Here is a 26,522-nt window from a genome sequence, read left to right on the forward strand (position 1 = left end):
CATCTACAATGTGACGCATTGTGAACTTCTGACTGATTATGCAAAAATATTTATTTATTATCTTAAACCAGGGGTCTTCAACGTTTTCAGGCCAAGGACCCCTTAGTTGAGAGAGAGAGATGAAGCAGGGACCCCCACAACCTTTTCAGAGATCCCATATAGTTTCATCGGTTGACGGCACAATCATCAGTGTATTTTGATTTCAAGTCAATTTGTGTTTTCAGATATTTAACCACTTGAACTGTCAATTCTTAATAAACTTGACCTTTCACTCTGTACTTAGTCTTCTCTTTTTCCCCTCTACACCAAACCTCTTTGCCGAAAATAGACGATCTACAAGCTCACAACGCCTCGCAGTGTCTAAAGTTAAGTGATTAATATAAAAAAGGAGAAAAAAGTTTCTATCACTCAAAGATTTGGAGGACCCCCTGTAGTAACTCTGAGGACCCCCTAGGGGTCCCGGACCACACGTTGAAGACCCCTGTCTTAAACAATTGCGGTCAGGCGATTATGTAATAATTGAAGGTGAGCCTGTGGTGGTTTTGTGTGTTCCAGAGCCCCTTCCTGTGGACAGCGTGCTGATATCAGACTACAAGGAGTCGCCAGAGACTGGGGTGGTCTTTGAGATCAGCTCCCCGCCCAACAATGTCTTCAGTCGGGTCAACATCAGCTACACCGAGGGCAGAGAGCCACGCTCCATGCTCTATAAAGGTAACGTCCTGGTCAGGGTGACCGTACTTTCAAAAGCCCCAAACCTGGGGTCCTAGATCAGTGGTTCTCAACCGGTGGGTCGGGGGGGGGGTGTCCCCCAGATGATTAGCTTATTGTGCAACGTTGTTTTCTCACTCAACAGTAAACAGACCAACATAAAGTTTAAGTGTATAGAGGGTATCTGCACATTTCTAAAGTGACAATTTAAGGACTTTTTAATACCTCTAAAATTACAAATTAAACATTGACTAAATTGTCAAATAATAGAGACAGAAATTGTGAAAATAGCTGATCTACATGCTCACAACGCCTCGCGAATCGCGTTATGAAATGTAATGCCTCAACTCTTAGTGCTCGTCACGGTGGGGGTCCCCAGTTCAAATATGATTATTTTGGGGGTCGCGGCCTGAAAAGGTTGAGAACCACTGTCCTAGATCACTTAAATCCAGGGACAATAGCTGATCTATAAGCTGACAACACATTGTGAGATGGTAAATCTGCTTTTTTTTTTTTTTGCTGCTTTTGACAATTCCTTTGACCTCTTTGGAAATGGTAATTACTATTCAGCTTGTGTTTTCATCAGGACAAGGCGACGATTATTTTAGCACTTTCTGCAACTTTCTTTCAACAAAACAGAACATGATGTGCTTGCATATACAGTATGTAATAGGGTTGTAACGATACATTTTAACAGCGATACCATACGCATCACGATACATGGTTAACGATACGATACATGAACGATGTTGGTTCATTCATGCCGATACTATAAGATTCGATTCAATGATTTAAAATCGATATAGTAACTATTTAGCAAAGAAATGAAATCTGTGTAAAATGTGTAAAAAATCTATTAATATGGAAGTAAATGCTGTGATTATCTAGCAAATTCATGGAAGTTATATTTCAACACATATGGACAAACCCACCTTGACATGAACACAGAGATTAAACACATTTATCGATAGACGAAGAGTAGCTATATGGAATGGAAAGCTAATTAGACCCCTCTTTTTTCATTTTCCTTTTGAAATTGCCCAATACAAGGCACAAAATCAATAATTTGCATTGCAAAACGATTCGATACCGATTACGGCATTTTAAAACGATACGATACAAAGTAAAAACGGTACGATATTTTGCTCTTGCAAATGATATAGTAGATCATTGCAAATTAAAATCGATTTTTCGATTCAGTTACTATATCATTACACCCCTAGTATGTAAGCATTCAAAACAATAGTTGTTTTAATTGTGATGAAAAATGAAAACTGGAACATTTTAGTGTTTTAGAGGTATTTGTTGGGACTCGGAACACCCAGCTTGAAACCAGGACAATCCCGGCCAAACCAGAACATCTGCTCACTGTATCGCTCCGGTATTTAATCATGTGGTGTATAGGCTATGGGACATTCTGCTGTTTCAATATCTTAAAATGATTAAAATGAGCTTTGCCCATATCAACCATATCTTCATGTAATGCTCCTCAATAATGCTCATTATAAATGGCACAATATCTACTCACTCGCCTAACAATTACATCAGGGGTGGGCAACTTTGATGATGGAGAGGGTCACTATATTTTCACACTCACTCCAGAGGGCCACAATGCATACAGTATACAGGCAAAAATAGCTGATCTACAAGCTCAAAACGCGTCGCAGTGTGACGCGTTTTGAGCTTGTAGATCTGCTATTTTTGCTATTTTTTAATTGGAAGCCTGAATTACTTTTACTTATTATTATTATCCTGAAAAGTAAAACGTTTATGTTCTTCTGTTAACTTTATGAACTTAAATACAAATACATAAAAAAAAGACTAGTAGCCTACTAGTCATTAATCTACTAATATAGACTGAAGTAATTAAAGCACGTCATGTTTGCATGTTTGGAATTATAACAGCTGAAATCAATAATATATAACTCAGACAGTATACCGATAGACTCGGAAACCCAGGCTTAAGGTATTACGATATTAACCTGCGGGCTGCGTTAAGTGAATGTGGGGGCCGCATGTGGCCCCCGGGCCGCCAGTTGCCCATGTATGAATTACATCATCGTTAAGGATTCCAAGCGAACAGAAATTACAGCAAATATATGAAGATGGGTTGAAAACAAGTCGTCCTTTAAGAATGGGTACACATTATTGTGTATCATTATTTTATGCTTTAACTATTGAAAAATAGCAGATATACAAGCTCACAGCGCGGCACCGAGTGCCGCGCTGCGAGCTTGTAGATCTGTAGATCTGCTATATATATGAAATATCGTGAAAATTTGAATTTTGACCCGATTCTATAAGTGTCTTTTGAATCTTCTAAGGTTTTTTGAAAAACCCATAGAACTATGTCAGCAATCTGGCCAGCCATCGTCAAAGAAAAGGTCCTTTTCACTTAACTGGAGCTCAGTTAGTCTGTTCTTGAGAGACTACTATGTCATTGGTTCTCAAACCTTTTCATGTCAAGGACCCCCAAAATTTGAGTTACAAACATTCGCTTTGAAAATACATATAGTCAAAGATTTGCACACATTTTCACAACTTCTTCAAAAATAGCAGATCTACGAGTGGGTGAAGTTGCGTGTTCCTTTTCAGTAGAATTGAACATCACGTTTATGATCAGGGCAAAATCCTTTCATGCTAATTGTCTTTGTGTTTTCTTTCCTCTTCTTTTTTTTTAGATTTCTACAAAGGTAAAACGGTGTTCAAACACTGGCTGCCGGGAACGTGCTACAGGAACATCACCTTCCAGCTGGTCTCTGAGGCCACCGTCAACAAGACCACCCTGGTCAGACACAGCGAGGTCACCCACAAACCCCTGCACCACAGAACAGGTACCCCACTCACTGGACCGGTGGTTCTCAACCTTTTCAGGCCGCGACCCCCAAAAGAATCATATTTTAACTGGGGACCCCCCCACCCTGACAAGCACTAAGAGTTGAGGCATTATATTTTGTATAACACGGTTCCATTTGGGAAAATAGCAGATCTACATGCTCACAACGCCTCGCAACGCGAGGCGTTGTGAGCATGTAGATCGGCTATTTTCACAATCTCTGCCTCTAATATTTGACAATTTGGCCAATGTTTAATTTGTCATTTTAGAGGTCCTTAAATTGTCACTTTAGAAATGTGCAGATACCCTCTATACACAACTTTATGTTGGTTTGTTTACTGTTGACTGAGAAAACAATGTTGCACATTAAGTTAATCATCTGGGGACCCCCCTGGGGGTCCCGACCCACAGGTTGAGAACCGCTGCACTAGGCCAGGATCAATAGAACAGGTACCCCACTCACTGGACCGGGATCAATAGCTTACAATCCTGTGGTTTCCAAAGGCTTTTCTGGATCAGGGCCAACTTGAAAATCGCGAAAGCGTTCGTGATCTGACCACTTAACATACCATCCACAACTAATTTTGCGTGGCGATAGTTCATGTAGACACCGAAGTCAGACAGTTTCTTGCTATTCTCTTCCTGGAATAAATGGTTAAAGGAGTAGTTCACCCACAAAATGACTTTTTTTCTATTGATTACTCATGCCATGGAGACTTGAGTTCAATAATATTTGTTTGTATTTGTCACATTCCAAGGCAAAACTTTGATGACAATAAATGTACCCCCATTGATTCCAGATGTGGACCCAAATGCATCTGGGTCTCCATTCAGAATTAATGGGGGTACATTTACTATAATCACTTTTTTAGTCTTAGGAATGCGACAATTAAAAACAAATGTTATTGAACTCAAGTCTCAATTTTGGGGGTGAACTACTCCTTTAAAGGTTATTTCTGAGCTGAAGTGTCTAAATGAAATGCAGTTCTCTCCAAGCTTGCGTGTCCCTGGCATTACTTATGTTTTAATTTGTCAAAGTCTGCATTTAGTGGATTTGCTAATGATACATGAGAATGGATGTCTGGTGACAAACAGGGTGCCAGCACAGTGTTGGATGGGGAGCTTGTTTGGCTCGTTTGCCCGTGTTATTCAGAGTATTTTGTTGCTGTTGGGCAGAAACGTTGCATCTCCATATTTGAACTTCTTTTGTAAATGAATGCCCTAATTCATCATATAATGTGTCACATTATAAATAGTGAACCGATGAAAAGTATTAACAAGAGCTTGAGAATAAACAAAAAAATATTACATTGGATCCATTGGAACACATGTTCCCCCCCATCAGTGTTGATTTCGTCGACTAAAACTATGACGAAAAATGTTTGTCGACTGCATTTTTTTCACTGATGAAAATGAAATAAAAACGAAATAAAAACCAAGCTGTGATGACTAAGGCCCTGTCCATACCTAAAAAAATCCCCGGGCGTTTCTGACTTCGTTTTGAAACCTCTACGCCTCCACACGGGCCCGTGTAGAAAAATATGTGTGTCCACACGGTATTATCAAAACGCTATAAATCCCTGTCTGCGCGTCACCGAAGCGGGTGGCCGGCTGGCCGCGTCCCCCTGCTCTCATGCAATCATTGCAGCAGCTATCTATCTATAGGCTATGCATTGTCCAAGTTTCACAATCTTCACACTTTAACATGCACAATTGCTATTTAAATATTAATTTAATATAAATTCGCGAACTATTTCTAGAGCAGGGGAGAGGAATCGTCGAGAGTGTGGTGCACTCTCTCTCTCTCAGCATTAAACGAATGTAACTCTATCAATCAAAGAGAGAGAGAGAGAGAGAGAGAGAGAGAGAGAGAGAGAGAGAGAGAGCTGAGCTTTGTAAGACGGGACCGTTTAACGGTGCAGCAGAGGAGAACGTTGCATAGCTATTTATTAAATCACAATCGAATGTTCTTTACTTGCATAATGGGGACTCTTTTTTAAATTTGTAATAGTCCCTGGAAAATGTTTAGCCTATTTGAACATCTGATCTCTAAGTAAGTTGCCTCAAGTTGGAAATGAGAACATAATCATATGAATGCTTCAGTGCACTTGTTAAAGCAGCATCTATTACTAAATTAGAGTGACAGACACACATGTTAGAGATAGGAGAGAGATGGAAGATAATGTAGGCTACACAGCCTAGACTAGAGCCTTTTTTTGTGCTTGTGCTGATCGTGGAAATAATTTAAAAGGCAGCACATGCCGTGAATAATCAACATATTCTCACCTTCAAAGCGTCAGACAACTGGTGAGAATGGGCTGGAATAATGCCTGCATGCGTGCGTATGTCTCCATTATGCTTGAAATCATTTGATATTGGCAGTTGATATCCACACTTTGACGAAGAGAAGAGGCAGGCGCGTCGCGTCAGATATGCTCCGTTAACAAGACGAGGGCTGCATCTCGTTATTGATGAGCACCTTATCGATCCAGCTTATATGTGAGACAACACATTCAGAATATAACTGGTATATTTTGCAACTGTGAGTTCGTGGCTGGCCAGTGACCACCATCTATGAAGATGACATTTGACAAGAGTAACAAATATCATTAAAACAATCATTCATTAGGGCTCCATCCCTAAACAAGACAGCTGAGCTCTCTAATGTTAACATGTCGTGAATGCGCTCATAAATATGGATATTCTACAGAGACCACCACGGGATTCTCTCATAGCAAGGAGGAGGAGGCGAGGAGCACAAGGTGACGTAAGCATGCAAGCAAAGAACTTCTCCGTTTACGGTGTCCACAAGGCAAAAGAAATACGCCCGGGTAACAAAAATGCACTGCAGCCGGAGTTTTGGAAACTATTCGGCTAGTCCTCCGTTTGCATGCGTCTGCATGTGGACACCCATGGGTGTTCGTGGTTTTACCTCCCCGGTGAAAAATAATCCGTTGTCGTCTGGACAGGGCCTAAGACTAAATATATTGACAATTTCATCAACAAAATAAAAACTAGACTAAAACGTTAGGGAGGGACTAGTGGAGAAGACAATCATTTTATGTTTGGTTGATCTCAGGTGTTGCGTGCTGAAAATAGCAGATCTCACAGATCTACTGTGAGCTTGTAGATCGGCTATTTTCAGCGAAGTGTAAAATCAGTCATTATGATGCCACCAAGGCCTGCCAAAATACATTTCAGTTGACTAAATCAACTGTAGATTTAGTCGCCTAAAATCTTATGATATTGACTAAAATTAGACTAAAACTAAAACTTTTCAAGTGACTAAATTATGACATTTTATTCAAAAGACTATGACTAAAACTAAAATGTGCTGTCAAAAACAACACTGGTTGCTACTCAACAACATGTCGCCCCCCTCCCTCAGCAGAGCCAGTGGCGTTTCCACTAATGACCAGGTTGAGTCAGAGAGGCTTCCCACGGCCCCGGCGTGCCGCAGGGGCCTGGCAATCAGGGGTGTCGCACCAAATTCTGGGCCCTGGGTACAAGGATTCACTGTGGGGCCCCTGTGCTTTAACTATTGAAAAATAGCAGATATACAAGCTCACAGCGCGGCACCGAGTGCCGCGCTGCGAGCTTGTAGATCTGCTATTTTTGAAAAATCGTGAAAATGTGTGCCAAGAAACCTATGTTTTCATGTCAGTGATGCTCAAACTTTTTCATGTCAAGGACCCCCAAAATGATATGAATTTGGCCACGGACCCCAATCTCAAAATATTTAGTTCCAGGGACCCCCCCAGAAGCAAAATTTGAGTTACAAATGTTCACTTAAAAAATACATATATTCAAAGATTTGCGCACATTTTCACGACTTTTCAAAAATAGCAGATCTACAAGCTCGCAGCGCGGCACTCGGTGCCGCGTTGTGAGCTTGTATATCTGCTATTTTTCAATAGCTAAAGTTACTAGGGCCCCTCCACCTTGGGGCCCTGGTAACTCAGTCCCACTTTCCTACCCCTTGTGACGCCCCTGCTGGCAATACATTATTGATTGAATCTAAATACCAGCACTGCTTCTATTACTCTTTATCCAGTCACTGACTCCACAGGCTTTCATTGTCTGCTCTCATAATAATGGGCCAAGCGGCGTTGTGGGAAACCCCGATGCGTTTCCTCGTTTCATTATCTGCCAACGTGACAAGCTTTTAAATCAGCGATTCCCAACCTGTGGGCTGGGGAGTGGGGACCCACTGGCGGCCGTGAGGATATTGCAAGTGCGTCCCCACAGATAACTGGCAAAACACTTTATTGAATTGATAATAGTCCCGTACTAAATATAATATGTGTATAATATATATATATATATATATATATATATATATATATATATATATATTAAAATAAATCATGTAATTTTTTCTTTAAAACCATGAAATCATTGTGATAGATAAGAACTTAAAGTATACATACAAAGTATAGTTCTGTTGATCCAAGCCGGATCGATATATTTAATCATTAAAATAAACACGGATGGATTAAATCCATTTTGTTTTCATTTGCACTTTTTATTATTATTAACCAGTAAGACTCCCTAATCGGGAGATAAGCGACCGTCAGGTCACAGCGTGATTTTAGGCCAAAATGTGTAGGAGCAGTCCAAAAATGTGTTTGAAAAAATCGGGCTGAAAATCTGTAGGAGCAGTGTCCAAAAATGTGTTTGAAAAAATCGGCCTGATGGTGGCGCTATATGGGACAGATCCATGTTGATGAAATTAGTGTAGACATACTGTGTAGCGATTTGCGTGATTTTAGGGCAAAATCTGTAGGAGTAGTGTCCAAAAATGTGTTTTAAAAAATCAGCCTGAAGGTGGCGCTAAATGGGAAAGATCCATGTTGATGACATGAGTGTAGAGCAAGTGTGTACCGATTTGCGTGATTTTAGGGAGAAATTTGTAGGAGCAGTGTCCAAAAATGTGTTTGAAAAAATCGGCCTGATGGTGGCGCTATAGGGGACAGATCCATGTTGATGACATGAGTGTAGACATACTGTGTAGCGATTTGTGTGATTTTAGGGCCAAAACTGTAGGAGTAGTGTCCAAAAATGTGTTTTAAAAAATCAGCCTGAAGGTGGCGCTAAATGGGACAGATCCATGTTGATGAGATGAGTGTAGACATACTGTGTACCGATTTGCGTGATTTTAGGGCAAAAATTGTAGGAGCAGTGTCCAAAAATGTGTTTTGCAAGAATCAGCCTCATGCTAGAAGAGGGCCATGTGAGAATGTATGGGAGGAGGTTATGGTTTGGCAGGCAAGGAGTGTGTGTGCAAAATTTGGCATGGATCGGGGCAACGGTTTGGTAGTTTTATTGCTTTTTGGCAGGGGTCCCTGGGGGTCCCTGGAGCTGCGGGGGTCCCTGGAAGGGTGGAGGTTGTGGATTGGCAGACAAGGAGTGTATGTGGAAAAGCAGAGCAACGCGGTGAGCAAGCGATGTTGGGGCGTTATTTGGTATTTTTTTAAACTTTTTGGTGGGGGTCCCTGGAGCTGGGGGGGTCCCTGGAAGGGTGGAGGTTGTGGATTGGCAGACAAGGATTGTGCTTGGAAAATTTCACATGGATAGGGGCAACGATGGCGGAGATATGAGTAAAAGTGTGACGTGACGCGACAGACAGAGGGACGGACGGACGGACAGACAGCCGGTGGAGGTTTTGGTAGTAAGTGCGACCTGACGGTCGCAATTATTTCAAAGGATAAAAAAAAAACAAAAAAAAAAACAATAAGGTTAATAAAAATTCAACTAAATGTAATGAATAAAAATATCATCCAAGAAATCCCATGAATTAAAACAATATGTTGTGAGCTTGTAGGTCGGCTATTTTCACTAGTTTGGGTCCTGGGGAGACTAGGGTCTAAAAGGTTTAGGAACCACTGCTTTAGATTAAATGGCCCGTTGAGAGACGTGCGCATCGGTCAAGGTTTTTCACCCACTGTTTTACTTTTAATTCTCTCTCTCTCTCTCTCTCTCTCTCTCTCTCTCTCTCTCTCTCTCTCTCTCTCTCTCTCTCTCTCTCTCTCTCTCTGTCGGCTCGCAGTCCCCAACCCTCCCCTCAACATCTCCCGCAAGATGGTCCACCTGCACCAGCGGGGAGCGCCGGCGGAGGACAGCCTGGAGGACTCTCCGGAGGGGACCCAGGAGAGCCCTCAGCTCCGCCGGGCCCGGGACCTCCTCCTCATGGAGGAGGAGGAGGAGGAGGCCATCACCCCTGGGGAGGCGGAGGGCAATGCCACCCAGATCCCCTACGAACCCACACACAACTTCACTACTATCACTGGTACTAAACACAACTTCACTACTATCACTGGTACTAGACACAACTTCACTACTATCACTGGTACTAAACACAACTTCACTACTATCACTGGTACTAGACACAACTTCACTACTATCACTGGTACTAGACACAACTTCACTACTATCACTGGTACTAGACACAACTTTACTACTATCACTGGTACTAAACACAACTTCACTACTATCACTGGTACTAAACACAACTTCACTACTATCACTGGTACTAGACACAACTTCACTACTATCACTGGTACTAGACACAACTTCACTACTATCACTGGTACTAGACACAACTTCACTACTATCACTGGTACTAGACACAACTTCACTACTATCACTGGTACTAAACACAACTTCACTACTATCACTGGTACTAAACACAACTTCACTACTATCACTGGTACTAGACACAACTTCACTACTATCACTGGTACTAGACACAACTTCACTACTATCACTGGTACTAAACACAACTTCACTACTATCACTGGTACTAGACACAACTTCACTACTATCACTGGTACTAGACACAACTTCACTACTATCACTGGTACTAGACACAACTTCACTACTATCACTGGTACTAAACACAACTTCACTACTATCACTGGTACTAGACACAACTTCACTACTATCACTGGTACTAGACACAACTTCACTACTATCACTGGTACTAAACACAACTTTACTACTATCACTGGTACTAAACACAACTTCACTACTATCACTGGTACTAAACACAACTTCACTACTATCACTGGTACTAGACACAACTTCACTACTATCACTGGTACTAGACACAACTTCACTACTATCACTGGTACTAGACACAACTTCACTACTATCACTGGTACTAGACACAACTTCACTACTATCCTGGTACTAGACACAACTTCACTACTATCACTGGTACTAGACACACTACTATCACTGGTAGGGATGGGACGATAAGCGATATTATCGTTTATCGTGATAAAAAAACACTTATCGTGATATCGTCCTCCGTCATGCCCTGGGATCAATTCACCTTTTATTTGCATAGCTGCATTTCCAGTACCACTTAAACCCTCTATAATTGGTAAAGGTACTTATAATATACGTACTTGATACAGTCTTTTTTCACTGTCTATCAAATGTCTTTGCCAAAAAATAGCAGATCTACAAGCTCACAACGCATTGCTATTTTTGTTCCGCCCCAGGATAATGGATTTTGATTATATCGCGATAATATCGTAAATCGCCCTAAAGGACGAGGTTGCGCCATGTCTTGGCCATCTGGCCAGTGATGTATATTGGACTAGTTACCCCATATATGGAGACCCCTGGTACCCATATATGGAGATCCATGTACTGTATTATGGAGATATGCTGTGAGAGCCCAAACATGCTTACTCAGTTATTCGTTATGTGAAAGTCCTATGATGTCTATGACATCTGACATCATACCCTTTTATGCCCATACATGGAGATCCCTGTCTGTAGAACCAGCCACACAGATACGGGATGTCTTGGCCATCTGTCTTGGCCATATATGGATTATGTTAGTGTGGTATGTGGCCGATGTGGCCTCCATATATGGGCATACCATATATATGAAGTCCTGTTAGATATGGGCTTAATATTGATGGCATCAGGGATCTCCATGTATGGGCATAAAAGGGATTATGTTAGTGTGGTTCCCCTGACATCACAGTGAAGTCAGCATGTGATGTCAGAGCAGCAAACCCATTCTGTTAGAGTGGTTCCCCTGTACACGTCCAGACAGACGGAGTCAGCATGTGCCGTTTCACATACTAAACTGCAACATTTTAAAGCTCTCCATGGTCTGGCACCTACTGTAGAGTATCTAATAGGCTCTATGAATAACTGTAGCTTTATAAATTAAAGTTTATTATCGCTACCATTATTCTTATCTTTGCAGACGACGACGGCGACGTGACAGCCAACGGTACGAGCCAGCAGGGGGCCGGGGTCACGCAGTCCTATTGGCCGGTCGCGGCGGGCGGTCCGCCTCCCACCGCCAGCGGAGGGGAGGGGGAGGACTTTGTGAACGTGGTGGTGCCCGAGTACGAGGACTCCAACGAGCCCGGGTCGGCCATGGGTGGGCCGCCGTCCGAGCCCCTGGTCCTGCCCACCAAACTGCCCCCCATACTGCTGGAGCTCCGCTGGCTTCCCCCCCGACCGCCCACCACCTACGATGGCTTCAACGTTTACATCTACCGAGATGGTAAAGCTGCAGATTAGATTAGGGGTGTGACAACCTATCTTCTTCATATTATTGGTCCTCACTAATGGGCACGATAAGATGGTACCATTTTTCTCTACTCGGTCTGCGTCTCATAGGAGGGCTGTGGACACCTCAGAAACCCACCTACCAGTGACATCATTTTTTGTTTTAATGTTAGGACCATATTATACGAAGATAGTTTGAAAATGGCGGAATTCATCCTTTATTCAGTTTAATCAATTGTAAAACATTATCTAACAACAAATAAAAACTAATCGGGAATGACAATCAGAATCTGTTTTATTATCAGTTCTATATTAACTTTGGCTAAGTCATAGTGACAAATTATTTAATGTAGGACTTAATCAAGAATTAAGCATTACTTATGTGTATGGATTTGGGAGTTATTGTGAGTTAACGGATTCCAACTTTTTTGTATTTTCAAATGGCCATAGCCTAGTTTCTTCTTTTGGGCTTGTTTTCATAGGCCTAGAGGGTGCTTATGTCTCTCGCAAAATCTGCCAACGCTGCTTGTGTGTTGTTTTGACCTTCCTCTCTCTCTCTCTCTCTCTCTCTGTATGTGTGTGTGTGTGTCCAGGGAACTCCACTGAGACGGCCACGGTGGACGAGAACACTCACGAGTTCTTCACGGAGCTGACGGAGCCTGGAGTCTACCACGTCCTGGTCCGCACGCTCAGCTCCTCCGGAGACTGTGAGGCCAGGGAGAGCTCCGCCCGCACGGGGTTCACCTTCTACCTCAGTATGTACTGTAGTACAGAACCACACCACGCAGGGCCCTGGGGAAACAGAGAGAAGAGTGGGCACCAACCCATTAAAACCTGAGGCTGAGTCTAGCTTTTAAATGTCAAGGACCCCCAAAATTATATGTATTTGGCCATCTCAAAATATTTTGTTCCAGGGACCCCCCCAGAAGCAAAGATTGGAATTATGTTTGTTTTTTTGCACAGATTTTTTTTCTTCAAAAATAGCAAAAAACATAAACAAAAAAATATTTGGATATAAGTCTTAAGTAATGTGAAGTATACATGATTAGAACATTTAACAATTAAGGTCAATATTTCTACAATTGCTAAAAATATCTTACTGATGATGGTTCAAGTGGTTAAATATCTGAAAAACACAAATTGACATGAATCCAAAATACACTGATTGTGCTGTCAAACAACTGAATTTATGTAATCTTTGAAAAGGTTGTGGGGGTCCCTGCTTCATCTCTCTCTCAAATAAGGGGTCCTTGGCCTGAAAACGTTGAAGACCCCTGATTTAGAAGACATTTTTAGTCTGCCTCAGAAAACAAAAAAGTGTGAAAAAAAAGAGTGGAGCATAAAATGAGATAGATACCTTTATTATCCCAAGGGGGAGAATCAGTTGCCCAGAGGCAGCACAGCAGTATAAGGTTATTTACAAAGTTACAGAGAAGTAAGAAAAAAAAGATAAAAGAAAAACAAGAACAGAGTACAGTAAAGAGCAAGGTACATCAAGAGAGGGAACAAATAATATATATATAAATATATATATACATAAAGTGTCCTTAAGCACAACTATCAAAATAGTACAGTGTCCAAATCAAAAGTGACCATAGCAGTCAATGCTAGTTAGTGCAACAAGTATCTCACTGTCATGTCAAACACAAGCAAAAATACCCCAAACTACTAACACAACCTAATAGTGCAGTGTCAAAAAAGTCAGTGCGAAAAAAACAAACTCGAAAGGAAAAGAAACTAGTGTCACACCCTCCCTGGAAGGACCTTAGAGGTCAGAGTCAGTACAACTAATAGTTCCGTCATCCTAGGATAGGAAGGTAGTCCTCCTCAATCGACCATTGTTTGTGTGTCTCATTGTACAGTTTAAGGGCAGTTTTATAAAAGACTTTCCAAGTCTCTCGCATCTCCGTCCTGATTGCTGTTGTCGTGTTGTTTTGTGGGGAGCAGGTAGCAGTGGAGAGCTGTTGGACCAGCCCAGGGAGAGGCCCCAGGCGGTGAGCGTGAGGCTGCTGGGCTCCAGCACGGCCGCTGTGTCCTGGGCTCCGTCCTTCGAGAGCCACAACGGCAGCCTGGTGTCTGTGCTGTCCACCACCTGCCTCAAGCCCAGCCTGAGCCAGCGCATGGAGACCACCTACTGCAGCGAGGTAACCCAGGGGTAGGGTTGGATCTAGCTTCGGGATCCAGACTTTTCAAGAAAGAAAAGCTTGGGATTGCGCCCCTGTGTAAAGCCCTTTGCACACAGGACAGTTGCGTTTTTTTCGTTTGCGGCATGAATAAAACGCATTGGATTTGGTGTGCAAGGCTGTGCGGAATCGGCGCTGCGGATCCAAAAAGGAGTCATAAAAGGAGTGATGAGTTTTTTACCGCATGCGACAAGACGCACAAATCGAACTGAGTTCGATCGAGAGAAAAACGCACGGCGGCAGCCACTCGTCGCATGGCTAATTCGGAGACGGTGTGCATGAGGTCATAGAGAATCATTGTTTTCTTTTCAAAAAAATATATTGTCCGTTTTATCCGTGCGGTTAAACGCGCCTGTGTGCAAAGGGCTTAACTGTGGCTCAAGACATTTTTGTATTGTATATAAAATATATGTAGCCATTCAGATATCTTATTTTACATCAGTATTGTTCATGTGAACTGGTTTGTTTAGGCTTATCCATTATAATTATAAAATCGCTATGATTTATCACTCGTTTTCTACCGCGGATCACTTCCTCCTTTACTCAAAGCGCACAGCAGCAGGAGTCATGTCCCCTGCCGCGTCCATTTCGAGACGCCGGAGGAGCCGATGAGATCTGTCGAGGTCCCCAGTTAAAATATGGTTATTTTGGGGTTCGTGGCCTGAAAAGGTTGAGAACCACTATTTTATACTATTGCCCCTTTTCCACCAGGGTTGAACCGGTTCCGTTCTTTTTGACCAGCCTAATTTTGTGTGTTTCCAATGAAAGTGAATTGGTTCAGAACTGGAACCAAAAAAAAGACTAGTCTTTTCTTGCCATGAACTGGGAACCAAAGTGGGCGTGTCACTATTTTACAGATAGGAAGATGTAGCCGCAAATTGCAACACTAGATTTCTTTTAAATCGGTTGAATCTAGGGTTGCAATACCTCCCATAGGCAGCCAATGCATCAAAACAGTTTTTTGCTATCTGATTGTATTAAACAACATCTAACTCACCCATATTGGGGCTCTATGGAAAGCTTGAAGTATCCTCTTTCTATCTGCAAAGTGTTTATTTCATAAAAACCCAACGTAGAAATGTTATGAGTTATATCTGTTAATAAATCCGAGCAGACATGTTTTTTTTCTAAGTGTTGAACTTCGGAAGCGCTCGTCTTCTATAACTCCATGTCCCGCTGCCTCCTGCATTAGGCTATGTGACATTTAGAACCAGCTGGTACACAGGACCGCTGAGTGACTTCCCACAAGCGCTTCCAAACTCCAGTACTTAGAAAAAAATAATCACTTGAACTGAATTTCTTGATATAAAGTAGCTCATAATAACATGTCTACGTTGGGTTTTCATGAAACAAACACTTTGCAGATAGAAAGAGGATACTCCAAGCTTTCCATACAGCCCCAATATTGGTGAGTTTGACGTTGTTTAATACAATCAGATAGCAAAAAAATGTTTTGATGCATTGGCTGCCTATGGGAGGTATTGCAACCCTAGAACTGATTTAAAAGAAATCTAGTGTTGCAATTCGCGGCTAAGGAAGATGCAGGTGTGATATAAACGAAAATGAATAGATTTTTTTTATAAATCTGCTGCCAAATGACCTGAATGAGCTATCTTTACTTCTCCTCCTTTCTTCTTTTTATACTCATTGTCCTGATAGTCACGAGAAAGTCCCTATGTAGCTCACTGCCTTTCTTCTCGTACCATTTAACGTGGTCGCGAGACGTCATTGCACGATCGGACTCCAACCATGAATCGTGCGTGTTTACGTTGTCCACAGCTTCAAAATAAATAAAAAAAAATGATGAAAAACCGACCATCTGTTCAAGAACTAGCTCCTGTGTTGTATAAACAGTGAGTGAATGGAACCATCCCATGGCTCGGAAGGAAATCTGCTTCCGGTTGCTGGTTGCCATGGTAATAGTGCAGCGATCAAATGGGTCTGTGAAGAAACCGTTCCGAGAGGTTTAGTTCCGCTTTTTTAGTTCCGGTTTTCGATTAAAAAAAAGTATTTTATTAAATTCTCAGGATTATCTGGCCTGTCAGGGAGCTACATAGAAAGGGTTATTTTTGGCAGGGACTGTGTTAAATAAAACCTTTTATACTGGAACTCATGGAGGTCGGATTTTAGATCGTCTATTCAAAGTATCCCACCCTTTCCCCAGGAGAACACAACGAGTGACATCATTAGCAACCTGACCCCCGGGGCCCAGTACAGAGTGACGGTGTACCACACTAACGGACCCCTCATCAGCCCCCCCTCTGAGCCCGTCATCATCGATATAGGTGAGCCGTTCATTTCTTTACTCCAGGGGTCGTCAACGTTTTCAGGCCAGGGACCCCTAAGTTGAGAGAGAGATGAAGCAGGGACCCCCACAACCTTTTCATAGATTCCACATGGCTTCATTGTTTGACAGCACACTCGTCAGTGTATTTTGGATTCATGTAAATTTGTGTTTTCAGATATTTAACCATTTGAACGGTCAATACGTAATAAACCTAACGTTTCACCTTTCAAGCTCGGCTATTTTCGGCAAAGAGCTTTGGTGTAGAGGGGAAAAAGAGCAGACTGAAAGGTACAGAGTGAAAGGTCAACTTTGACGGTTCAAGTGCTTAAATATCTGAAACACCAATTTACGAGAATCCAAAATACACATTTGTGCTGTCAAACAATGAAACCATATGGAATCTATCAACAGGTTGTGGGGGTCCCTGCTTCATCTCTCTCTCAACTAAGGGGTCCTTGGCCTGAAAACGTTGAAGACCCCGGGGTTAAGTGGTGTTAAGTACAGCACTAAAATGTGCTTGTGTTTGGTTCAGAGCCCACGGGAGTGCGTGAGCTGGTGGTGTACCCCCTGAGCCCCACGGCGGTCATCCTCAGCTGGCAGAGGCCGTACCACGTGGCCTTCCGCAAGTACGTGCTGCAGACCTTCTTCTTCAACCCCGTCACACTGGCCTCCGAGTGGACCACCTACTACGAGATCGCCGCCACCGCCTCCGTCATCGCATCCGTGGTAAGAAGCAGTGGTGGGAGAAGTACAAGAATGTTTTACTTAAAGGAGGATTTCACCACTTTTCAACCTGTCTTCATATAATAGATCCTCACTAATGTTCATGATAAAATAGCAAAAAAAAATAAAAAACAGTCTTTTGGGATCAATATAAGTAGGAAAATGAGCCTAGAAGTGATTTAGGGAGGAGTTTTATTTTAACACATCGGGTGCCCAGAATTATTCAACGTTTAATTTGCTGGTGCCCATGGCAACCCGCCAGTTTACCTACCTTCGAAGTACTGGCGAGAAAAGTAATCAGAGTAAATGTAATCCAAGTATGTCCTGTTTATTTCGCGAAAATCTTTTCTTTCAGTCAGGACCGTTTTTTATCAATTCTAAGCCACAGTGTTTGTGTTACGGCCGGTAGAAGAGGCTGCCGTTTTGAGAAAAAAAAGAAAAAAGGAAGAGAATCGGGAGAAAACAGCATTTTTGGGCAGCCGCTAAACAGGAAGTCAACGAGACAGACAGCACGTCCGGGTGACATAATTTCGCGCTGCATGTTGGGAAATGGAGTTTGTTTCATCACCGTGGTAGCCAAGTGCAGTAGCTACAGTACAGTATAGTTTACTGTACAACGCGTCGAACGCGTCGTGGGCACACGTAAACATCAAAGAGATTGGCGCGTGGGCACCACGTGGGCGTTTAATGTGTTAAGTTACCAAAAAACTAAAGTTTAAAACATAAGAGATAAGAGGCTTCTGCCCGAAATGTTAAATCCTAAAGGCTCTACAGACGGGGAGCGATGTGCACGTCCACATTCTATTTATAGGATTTAGTGTCAGTAAGATTGGACATGCTGTATATACCCTACTCTGTGGGTGTTAAAATGCAACTGGAAATAGCAGAGTGGGTCGCTTTCTTTTCCAACACGGCACAAGGTGCCAGAGGTTCTACTGGGTGCTGCTGACTGAACCATCTCAACACACTGATGATGTCAATGTGTCTCCTCTGCCTGTACCTTCCTGGCGTGATATCTAAATGTAACGGCATGCGCGCAAGTCCCGGAAAAGACGCACTGTGATTGGCCAGGCGTCATTTGATTACTAGTGGCTTTTCCTCCACTAGTAATACTGACAGAATGCCATTCCCAGCACCTGCCTCGGTGGCTTGGTGGATTGGTCTCTAGTATTCCAACCCATGGGACCGGGGTTCGCATCCTGGTCGTGCCACTCTTTCTTGCTCTACCCCATGGGGGTTCTGTTTAGGGTTAGGGGTAGAGTTGGGTTGTCTAAAAGATAACACGTACACATAGCGGCACAAAGGGACTGTAGTGCCTTGGACTGCAGCAGGCCAATCACACGCTGCCAGGGTGGGGCTTGACAGAAAGCTGTGACAAAAAAAATCATGCACCTTCCTGCTGTCTCAACACACTGATGATGTCACTGTGTTTCCTCTCAGAGAGTCACCGACCTGCTCCCAGCCTGGTACTACAATTTCCGTGTTTCCATGGTAACGTGGGGGGAGCCGCCGCTCAGCTGCTGCGACAGTTCCACCGTCAGCTTTGTGACAGGTACACTTATATCTGTGTGACAGGTACAGTTATATCTGTGTGACAGGTAGAGTTATATCTGTGTGACAGGTACAGTTATATCTGTGTGACAGGTAGAGTTATATCTGTGTGACAGGTACACTTATATCTGTGTGACAGGTACAGTTATATCTGTGTGACAGGTAGAGTTATATCTGTGTGACAGGTACAGTTATATCTGTGTGACAGGTAGAGTTATATCTGTGTGACAGGTAGAGTTATATCTGTGTGACAGGTAGAGTTATATCTGTGTGACAGGTAGAGTTATATCTGTGTGACAGGTACACTTATATCTGTGTGACAGGTACAGTTATATCTGTGTGACAGGTAGAGTTATATCTGTGTGACAGGTACAGTTATATCTGTGTGACAGGTAGAGTTATATCTGTGTGACAGGTAGAGTTATATCTGTGTGACAGGTAGAGTTATATCTGTGTGACAGGTAGAGTTATATCTGTGTGACAGGTAGAGTTATATCTGTGTGACAGGTAGAGTTATATCTGTGTGACAGGTACACTTATATCTGTGTGACAGGTACAGTTATATCTGTGTGACAGGTAGAGTTATATCTGTGTGACAGGTACAGTTATATCTGTGTGACAGGTAGAGTTATATCTGTGTGACAGGTAGAGTTATATCTGTGTGACAGGTAGAGTTATATCTGTGTGACAGGTACACTTAGATCTGTGTGACAGGTACACTTAGATATGTGTGACAGGTACACTTATATCTGTGTGACAGGTACACTTATATCTGTGTGACAGGTAGAGTTATATCTGTGTGACAGGTACACTTAGATATGTGTGACAGGTACACTTAGATCTGTGTGACAGGTACACTTATATCTGTGTGACAGGTACACTTATATCTGTGTGACAGGTAGAGTTATATCTGTGTGACAGGTACACTTAGATATGTGTGACAGGTACACTTAGATATGTGTGACAGGTACACTTAGATCTGTGTGACAGGTAGAGTTATATCTGTGTGACAGGTACACTTATATCTGTGTGACAGGTACAGTTATATCTGTGTGACAGGTAGAGTTATATCTGTGTGACAGGTAGAGTTATATCTGTGTGACAGGTAGAGTTATATCTGTGTGACAGGTAGAGTTATATCTGTGTGACAGGTACAGTTATATCTGTGTGACAGGTAGAGTTATATCTGTGTGACAGGTAGAGTTATATCTGTGTGACAGGTAGAGTTATATCTGTGTGACAGGTAGAGTTATATCTGTGTGACAGGTACACTTATATCTGTGTGACAGGTAGAGTTATATCTGTGTGACAGGTAGAGTTATATCTGTGTGACAGGTACACTTATATATGTGTGACAGGTACACTTAGATCTGTGTGACAGGTACACTTATATCTGTGTGACAGGTACACTTATATCTGTGTGACAGGTACACTTATATCTGTGTGACAGGTACACTTATATCTGTGTGACAGGTACACTTAGATATGTGTGACAGGTACACTTAGATCTGTGTGACAGGTACACTTAGATATGTGTGACAGGTACACTTAGATATGTGTGACAGGTACACTTAGATATGTGTGACAGGTACACTGTAGTTATAGCTTGTAGTTCGGCTATTTCCACTATAAATTTTCTTTTTAAAGTATATAGTTGTCAAATATGTCAGTAGTTTCTTTGTATATTTAGGTTATGTGTCATACCGGTATCTGCCATGTGCAACTTCAAAGCCTAAAAGCCAAACAGAAATGTAATTGTCAACCACAAAAACACAATTAAATTGTTAATCACAATTATTTGAGTGACAATTAATAGTCATGTAAAATGTCATAATCGTGACAGCCCTTCAGTTCTATACCGTCATCAGTGTGACAGGTACAGTTAGATCTGTGATGTTTCTTGACAAACCATGTGGGAAAGTCCTGTTCTATCACTGGTAAAAATACAGAGGTGACTTTGAAGTGAGATTTCTCCAATGTGGCACATTCTAATGTGCCACATTGGAGAAATCACGATCACCTCTAATGCATATTGTCTCTGTCCACTGGAAACCTCATGTCCAAAACTGTTATATTTCAGGATTCAAAACTATTGTTGCAAAAGTTGCAGATTTACAAGTTCAATTCGAGCTTGTGGATCTGCTATTTTTTATCTTGGGGTGCTAAATTATGAAAGATCGCACCTGTGCGAACTTCGCGTGGTATCAATTGACACACTGCGTGTCTCCTTGTATGGGCCGTTCTGCCTGTGATGTTAGTTATCTCCATACAGTTCCCTGCTCATACATACAGTACATACAAACATACTACACACCAAGGATAGGTTAGCACCGCTCAAAAATAAATACACGTATGGAGAATGGAGATAAGAGGTTTTCTGACAGATATCAAACTGGGGTGAGTCTTTGAAATTGAAAAAGGTCGAGAATCAAAGAAGGCCTGACTGTGTCTCTCTCTCTCTCTCTCTCTCTCTCTCTCTCCAGCCCCCGAGGCTCCCCACATCTCGTCGGTGGACTACTCCCACGGGGTGCTGTACGTGCGCTGGACCTACGGGGAGCTCTTCATCGACCTGTCTCACTCCCGCATGCTGCACTGGCAGGTGGTGGCCCTGGGCAAGAAGGGACCCAAGAGGAGCTACTCCATCGACGTGAGTCCCTCTCTGCCCCTGAGGGCCACTTGACTTCATTCATACTCTAGTGCAGTGGTTCTCAACCTGTAGGTCGGGAACCCCGGGGGGGGGGGGGGGGGGGGGGGGGGGCATATACGGTATGAGCATGTTCTGCCAATCATTGGGTAACTGGTCCGATATACGGTACATCACTGGCCAGATAGCCAAGAATTGGCTATCTGGCCAAGAATTTCCCTGAGGCGTCTTACTAGTTAAGTACCATGCATAGTAATACATAAGGACCGCAGGAATACACAAGAAACGGAGGGGGAGATTGATTTGATCCGGTTGCTCCGTAGGTCCGGACGTAATTGTCTGTCTCCGTAACCTTACGGACAACACTCAACCTGACGGATTAAAACCGATAAAAACGTATGTACGTTTGAACTACCCGTGGCGAACTTTTGTCAACCGTGGCAGTAGTGAGGAAAATTACTTATGACAGCGGTTCTGAAACTATGTGTCCAAACAAGAAATATAATTTAGCAAGAAACGGTAAAAAAGGAACGTCATTGCAACCACTGGTGAAGAAGACGTCTCACTCCTCACAGGCTCAAATGGCTGTATTGGCATGAGAATACATACACACAAACGTGCGCGGCCGCGCACACACACTCACACCGCCTCTCCTCCAAAAGCGAGATGGGTGCAGTGCACTGTGTTTTGTTATTATTACTCAGTCCGGGTGGTTAAATCTGTACCCTCGCGGAGTTGCATTTGATTTACCGCGATAATGTTGCCGACAGACAGCAGCTGCAGAACCAGTCCAGACTGTTACAAAACATCACGTCGGTCGTCGGGTCAAGAAATTCTGTGGTTCTACATATTTTGGCTAAAAATGCTTCGGTTACACGTGTGTGCTGTGCAGAAGACCCCCTCTATGTGGCGCGCGGCCCCAACGGGAGCAGAATTGGAGCGGAGAGCGGGTCGGCACATAAATAACGCATAGAGGAACTATGCATGTCGACGTATCTACCGTACGTACTGTCTCACCCAAAAACGTACACAAAATCAACCATACGTAACTATAAATGGCCCTTTACTCAAATGTAAACAAACCAACATAAAGTTTAAGTGTATATATAATTAGAGGGTATATATGCACATTTCTAAAAGGCAGAAATTGTGAAAATAGCCGATCTACATGCTCACAAAGCCTCACATACATTTGGTTCCAATCTAACCCGGGGAAAACAATCAATTGATTGATTGTTAAAATAAACATGATCTGGAGGTGTTTGCGGCCCACACATTGGCAAAATATTCGAGTGGGCCCTCGATCCAGAAGAGGTTGGGAGTACTTTCACCACGGCGTTGTTTGACACGTTCATAATGTCCCTGGCGGCTCTATCTTTACACTGTTAAATAAACATTATTATTTATCCGTTATATTCCGCTGTGTGCCTGCAGATAATTGGCCAGACCGGGGCAGCTTGTTAGAGGCTGTGGGTACAGTAGGTGAGGCTGCCTATTGATCCCGTCCCCAGGGTTCGTCGAGGGGCTAATTAAAACGACACTCCTGCCCACCAGGAGATCTTACATATCTCTGTCTCCTTTTCCCAACCAGACAGAGATTTAGCCCAGATAAACTTGGCGTATAATTGAGTTTAGGCGGCCAAATGTGTCGATGCTTCCGGTGCCTTTTGGTGCTCCTAATTGGCGCTGACTGATAGGGTTCTGTCTGCAAACTATGAAAAAACAAAGGTTTATAATCCCAATGAGAACTGGTGCAATGTTGTTCCTATTTTATTATTATACTTAGAGGCGGTGCCATAGTTTTGTACTTTTTCTGGTTTTCATGTTTCTAGGAGGTTGACAGTACTTCATTAGACCCCCTGGTGTGGTTGTTATGAGCAATTATGTATTCGCTGCTATTGAAAAATAGCAGTATATACAGGCTCACGGTGCTGCGAGCTTGTAGATCTGCTATTTTTGAAAAGTCGTGAAAATGTGTGCAAATCTTTCAATATATGTATTTTTTAAGCAAACATTTGTAACTCAAATCTTGCTTCTGGGGGGTCCCTGGAACTAAATATTTTGAGATGGGGGTCCGTGACCAGATACATATCATTTTGGGGGTCCTTCACATGAAAAAGTTTGAGCACCACTGACATAGAAACATGTAGAAGCTAGAAGCAGTGAGCAAATCCTTCTAAGTTTTTTTTTTTTTTAAACCTAAGACTTGCACAAATTTTCAAGACTTTTCAAAAATAGCAGATCCTGTATATCTGCTACTTTTCAATAGTTAAAGAACAAAATAATGCGATCTCAGTCTAAATGGGTTAAACCCCCTCCCCCCCTATGAAGAACATTCATGGGGGGCCCGCGGTGAATCCTTGTACCCAGGGCCCAGAATTTGGCCTGTCGTCAGCTCATTCAGGCAGCATGAGGAAATGATACGGATGTTGTATTCTCACTGTTCAATGGAGCAGCTGTCACACGCTGTGATGGAGAGCCAGGTGGACGCGCTCTGGCGCCACGGCAAAATGATTTGTCACCGGCCACCAAAGTGTCACGGTGACAAATGCAGCTAGTGCTGCTCGTGCCATAGCACCTCCCGGATCAGCTGCAGAACTGACAGCTTTAGCCAGGGGCGGGGGGGCTGCGATCAATACTTACACTGATGAGATTGATTCCAGGCGGGGGATTTCATCCCCTGTTGTGAGAGAGAGCCTCCTGGTGGTGCTCTGATGCCTGCGGATCAAGAGAAGGGCCGGATGAACGAGTCGTGTGACTGTGGCCTTCAAGCCCCCAGAACCACGGTAGCGCTGTGAAGCCACAGATAGGGGTGGGTGATGGTTTGAAGGTTCATTAGTCCGAAGGTTCATTATTCCGAATTTAGTTAGGGTTACTGAGGTTAGGTTTAGGGTTAGGGTTAGAGTTCGGCATAGTATTCATAACAAATTCGGACTAATGGACCTTCGGACTAATGAACCTTCGGACCAATTCCATGGCACCGTGGGCGCTATGTAAAAATACAATATCACAATATTTTCCCAAGCTGTATCACGATACACGATTTTATCATGATTCTTTTTCAAGTTGGTTTTTATGGTTATTTTTCAAGTTACTTGACAAAAACTAGACTCTCTGGGTTCCTTTTGGGAGGTCTAAATTGAACTTTACAAGTATGTAACTCTGACAGTATTGGTTTCATTTGTATACTGTCAGAGTTAAGTGGAGACCTTGACATTTTAAAGTTTGAGAACTTCTGATTTAGACCAAAATGCAGGTTTAAATTGAATTCTGCGATGAATCTCTGTATTAACGATTAAACAGGATTTTTTACCAGGCTCCCTCAATTGTATCACGATACATACGATACCTCTGAAAAGGCATATCATGGAGACATTGTATCGCCTCAACGATAATTATCACCATATTGCCCACCCCTAGCCACAGATATAAAAGGCTAGACGCCTCATTCGCCTCTGCAGTTCATTGGAGCGACGTGCAAAAACTGTAGTCCGGACTAGAGCTGGGATCGGGCCCATTTTTTCTGTCCTTTCCGAAACGTGTCCGACAGTTTTTTTGTCCGCCCCGAATCGGCTATTTCCACTATTTTAAATCGTGGTGGTGGTTCTGGACAACTGGATATCCGAACTAGTACTCGACGGTGGGCACCGCACTCCCTCCAGTCCCATACAAAAGTGTGTGTGTGTGTGTGTGTGTGTGTGTGTGTGTGTGTGTGTGTGTGAGTTTGTCTAGCTATACTTATGGGGACTAAACGCATTAGGTTTAGGGATAGAGGTTAGGGTAAGGCCACAGGACTTGCATAAAAATGAATGGAAGTCTATCCCCACAAGTGATGTAAATATAGTGTGTGTGTGTGTGTGTGTGTGTGTGTGTGTGTGTGTGTGTGTGTGTGTGTGTGTGTGTGTGTGTGTGTGTTGGGTCGTTCCAGGTGACGCGCAACGTGATGCGGGCCAGCCTGCCGCTGCCTCCCGGAGACATCTACAACCTGACGGTGACGGCCTGCACCGAGCGGAGCCGAAACACCTCCATGGCCAACATCATCAAACTAGGTCACACACACACACGCACACACGCGCACACACACACACACACACACACACACACACACACACACACACACACACACACACACACACACACACACGCACACACGCACACGCACTCAGCAGGGGTATTTGTGTCTCATTATTCAAAAACAAGCTACATGTCGGTGTACAATGCTGTTGAAATAAAACTGAGTATTTGTGCAAACATATCCTGGTTTAAGACTGGAAAGACAAAGAAAGAAGAAAAAAAAACACACTGTCCATTGACTTTCTGCACAGTCAAATCCATCATGGATTCATTGGGTAACACTTGCCATGCATCCCATGTCTATAACACTTCGTAAACTGTACTTATAAGGCATTAAAATCTGCTGTATAAGTATAGTTATAAAATAAAATAATCAGCACAAAAATGCTTCATAACAATAATCACAACATTTATAAAGCATTTTGCTTTAATGACAATGACTTTAAAGGTCAAGTATTATAGTACAGGTATTTCCATTCTGCATTGTATGCAAAGAAGAAAAAAAAACATACTTCTGCTTATGAGCATAACACACAGTAAAATCCTTAGTGTTAATTTCTACCATTTGTAACTCTTGAGGAACCAAACGGATCCTTACAGTTCTGTAACTCTGTGACTGTATAACTCTTGAACACTGAGGTGACGGTGTAGATTATCATCTCTTTCGGGTGTTCCAAAACTACAAGCTCAAGGCGAGCTTGTGGCTCTGCTATTTCTTTGTGTGGTTTAATTCTGCCCAGCGGAAACGTTATGTATTTTGAGGGGTATTGAGGAAGTGTCTTTTCTGACTCATGCGTTGAAGTGGCATTAAGCACTCCAAACTGTCAGCCATGCAACTGCCTAGTGGATCTTATCGACTACCAAGTCCAACAACTAAGCAAACCGTAAAGTATTTCTGTTTCTGTCATTTGGGCTCAGGAGGTGGTACCAAATCCTGGGTGAATTTATGTTGCTGTTGTCGGCAGAAACCTCTTA

General features: G+C 42.9%; 1 protein-coding gene across 1 annotated transcript in view; it reads left to right on the forward strand.

Moving 5' to 3' along the window:
• The window catches only part of ptpro (protein tyrosine phosphatase receptor type O), a gene marked incomplete at both ends in the record, with an annotated part of 113,271 nt that overhangs the window by 55,037 nt on the left and 31,712 nt on the right, over positions 1 to 26,522 (forward strand). Inside the window, 11 exons of the mRNA XM_080754357.1 lie at positions 556 to 711; positions 3,390 to 3,542; positions 9,594 to 10,523; positions 11,775 to 12,080; positions 12,679 to 12,844; positions 14,037 to 14,229; positions 16,433 to 16,553; positions 17,088 to 17,281; positions 18,719 to 18,830; positions 21,313 to 21,476; positions 25,402 to 25,522. Of these exons, the coding sequence (XP_080610483.1) occupies positions 556 to 711; positions 3,390 to 3,542; positions 9,594 to 10,523; positions 11,775 to 12,080; positions 12,679 to 12,844; positions 14,037 to 14,229; positions 16,433 to 16,553; positions 17,088 to 17,281; positions 18,719 to 18,830; positions 21,313 to 21,476; positions 25,402 to 25,522 (2,616 nt within the window). The remainder of the gene's footprint in view (positions 1 to 555; positions 712 to 3,389; positions 3,543 to 9,593; positions 10,524 to 11,774; positions 12,081 to 12,678; positions 12,845 to 14,036; positions 14,230 to 16,432; positions 16,554 to 17,087; positions 17,282 to 18,718; positions 18,831 to 21,312; positions 21,477 to 25,401; positions 25,523 to 26,522) is intronic.

This window comes from Nannobrachium achirus, assembly GCF_963921795.1.
Source record: "Nannobrachium achirus genome assembly, chromosome: 23".
Classification (NCBI taxonomy): domain Eukaryota; kingdom Metazoa; phylum Chordata; class Actinopteri; order Myctophiformes; family Myctophidae; genus Nannobrachium; species Nannobrachium achirus.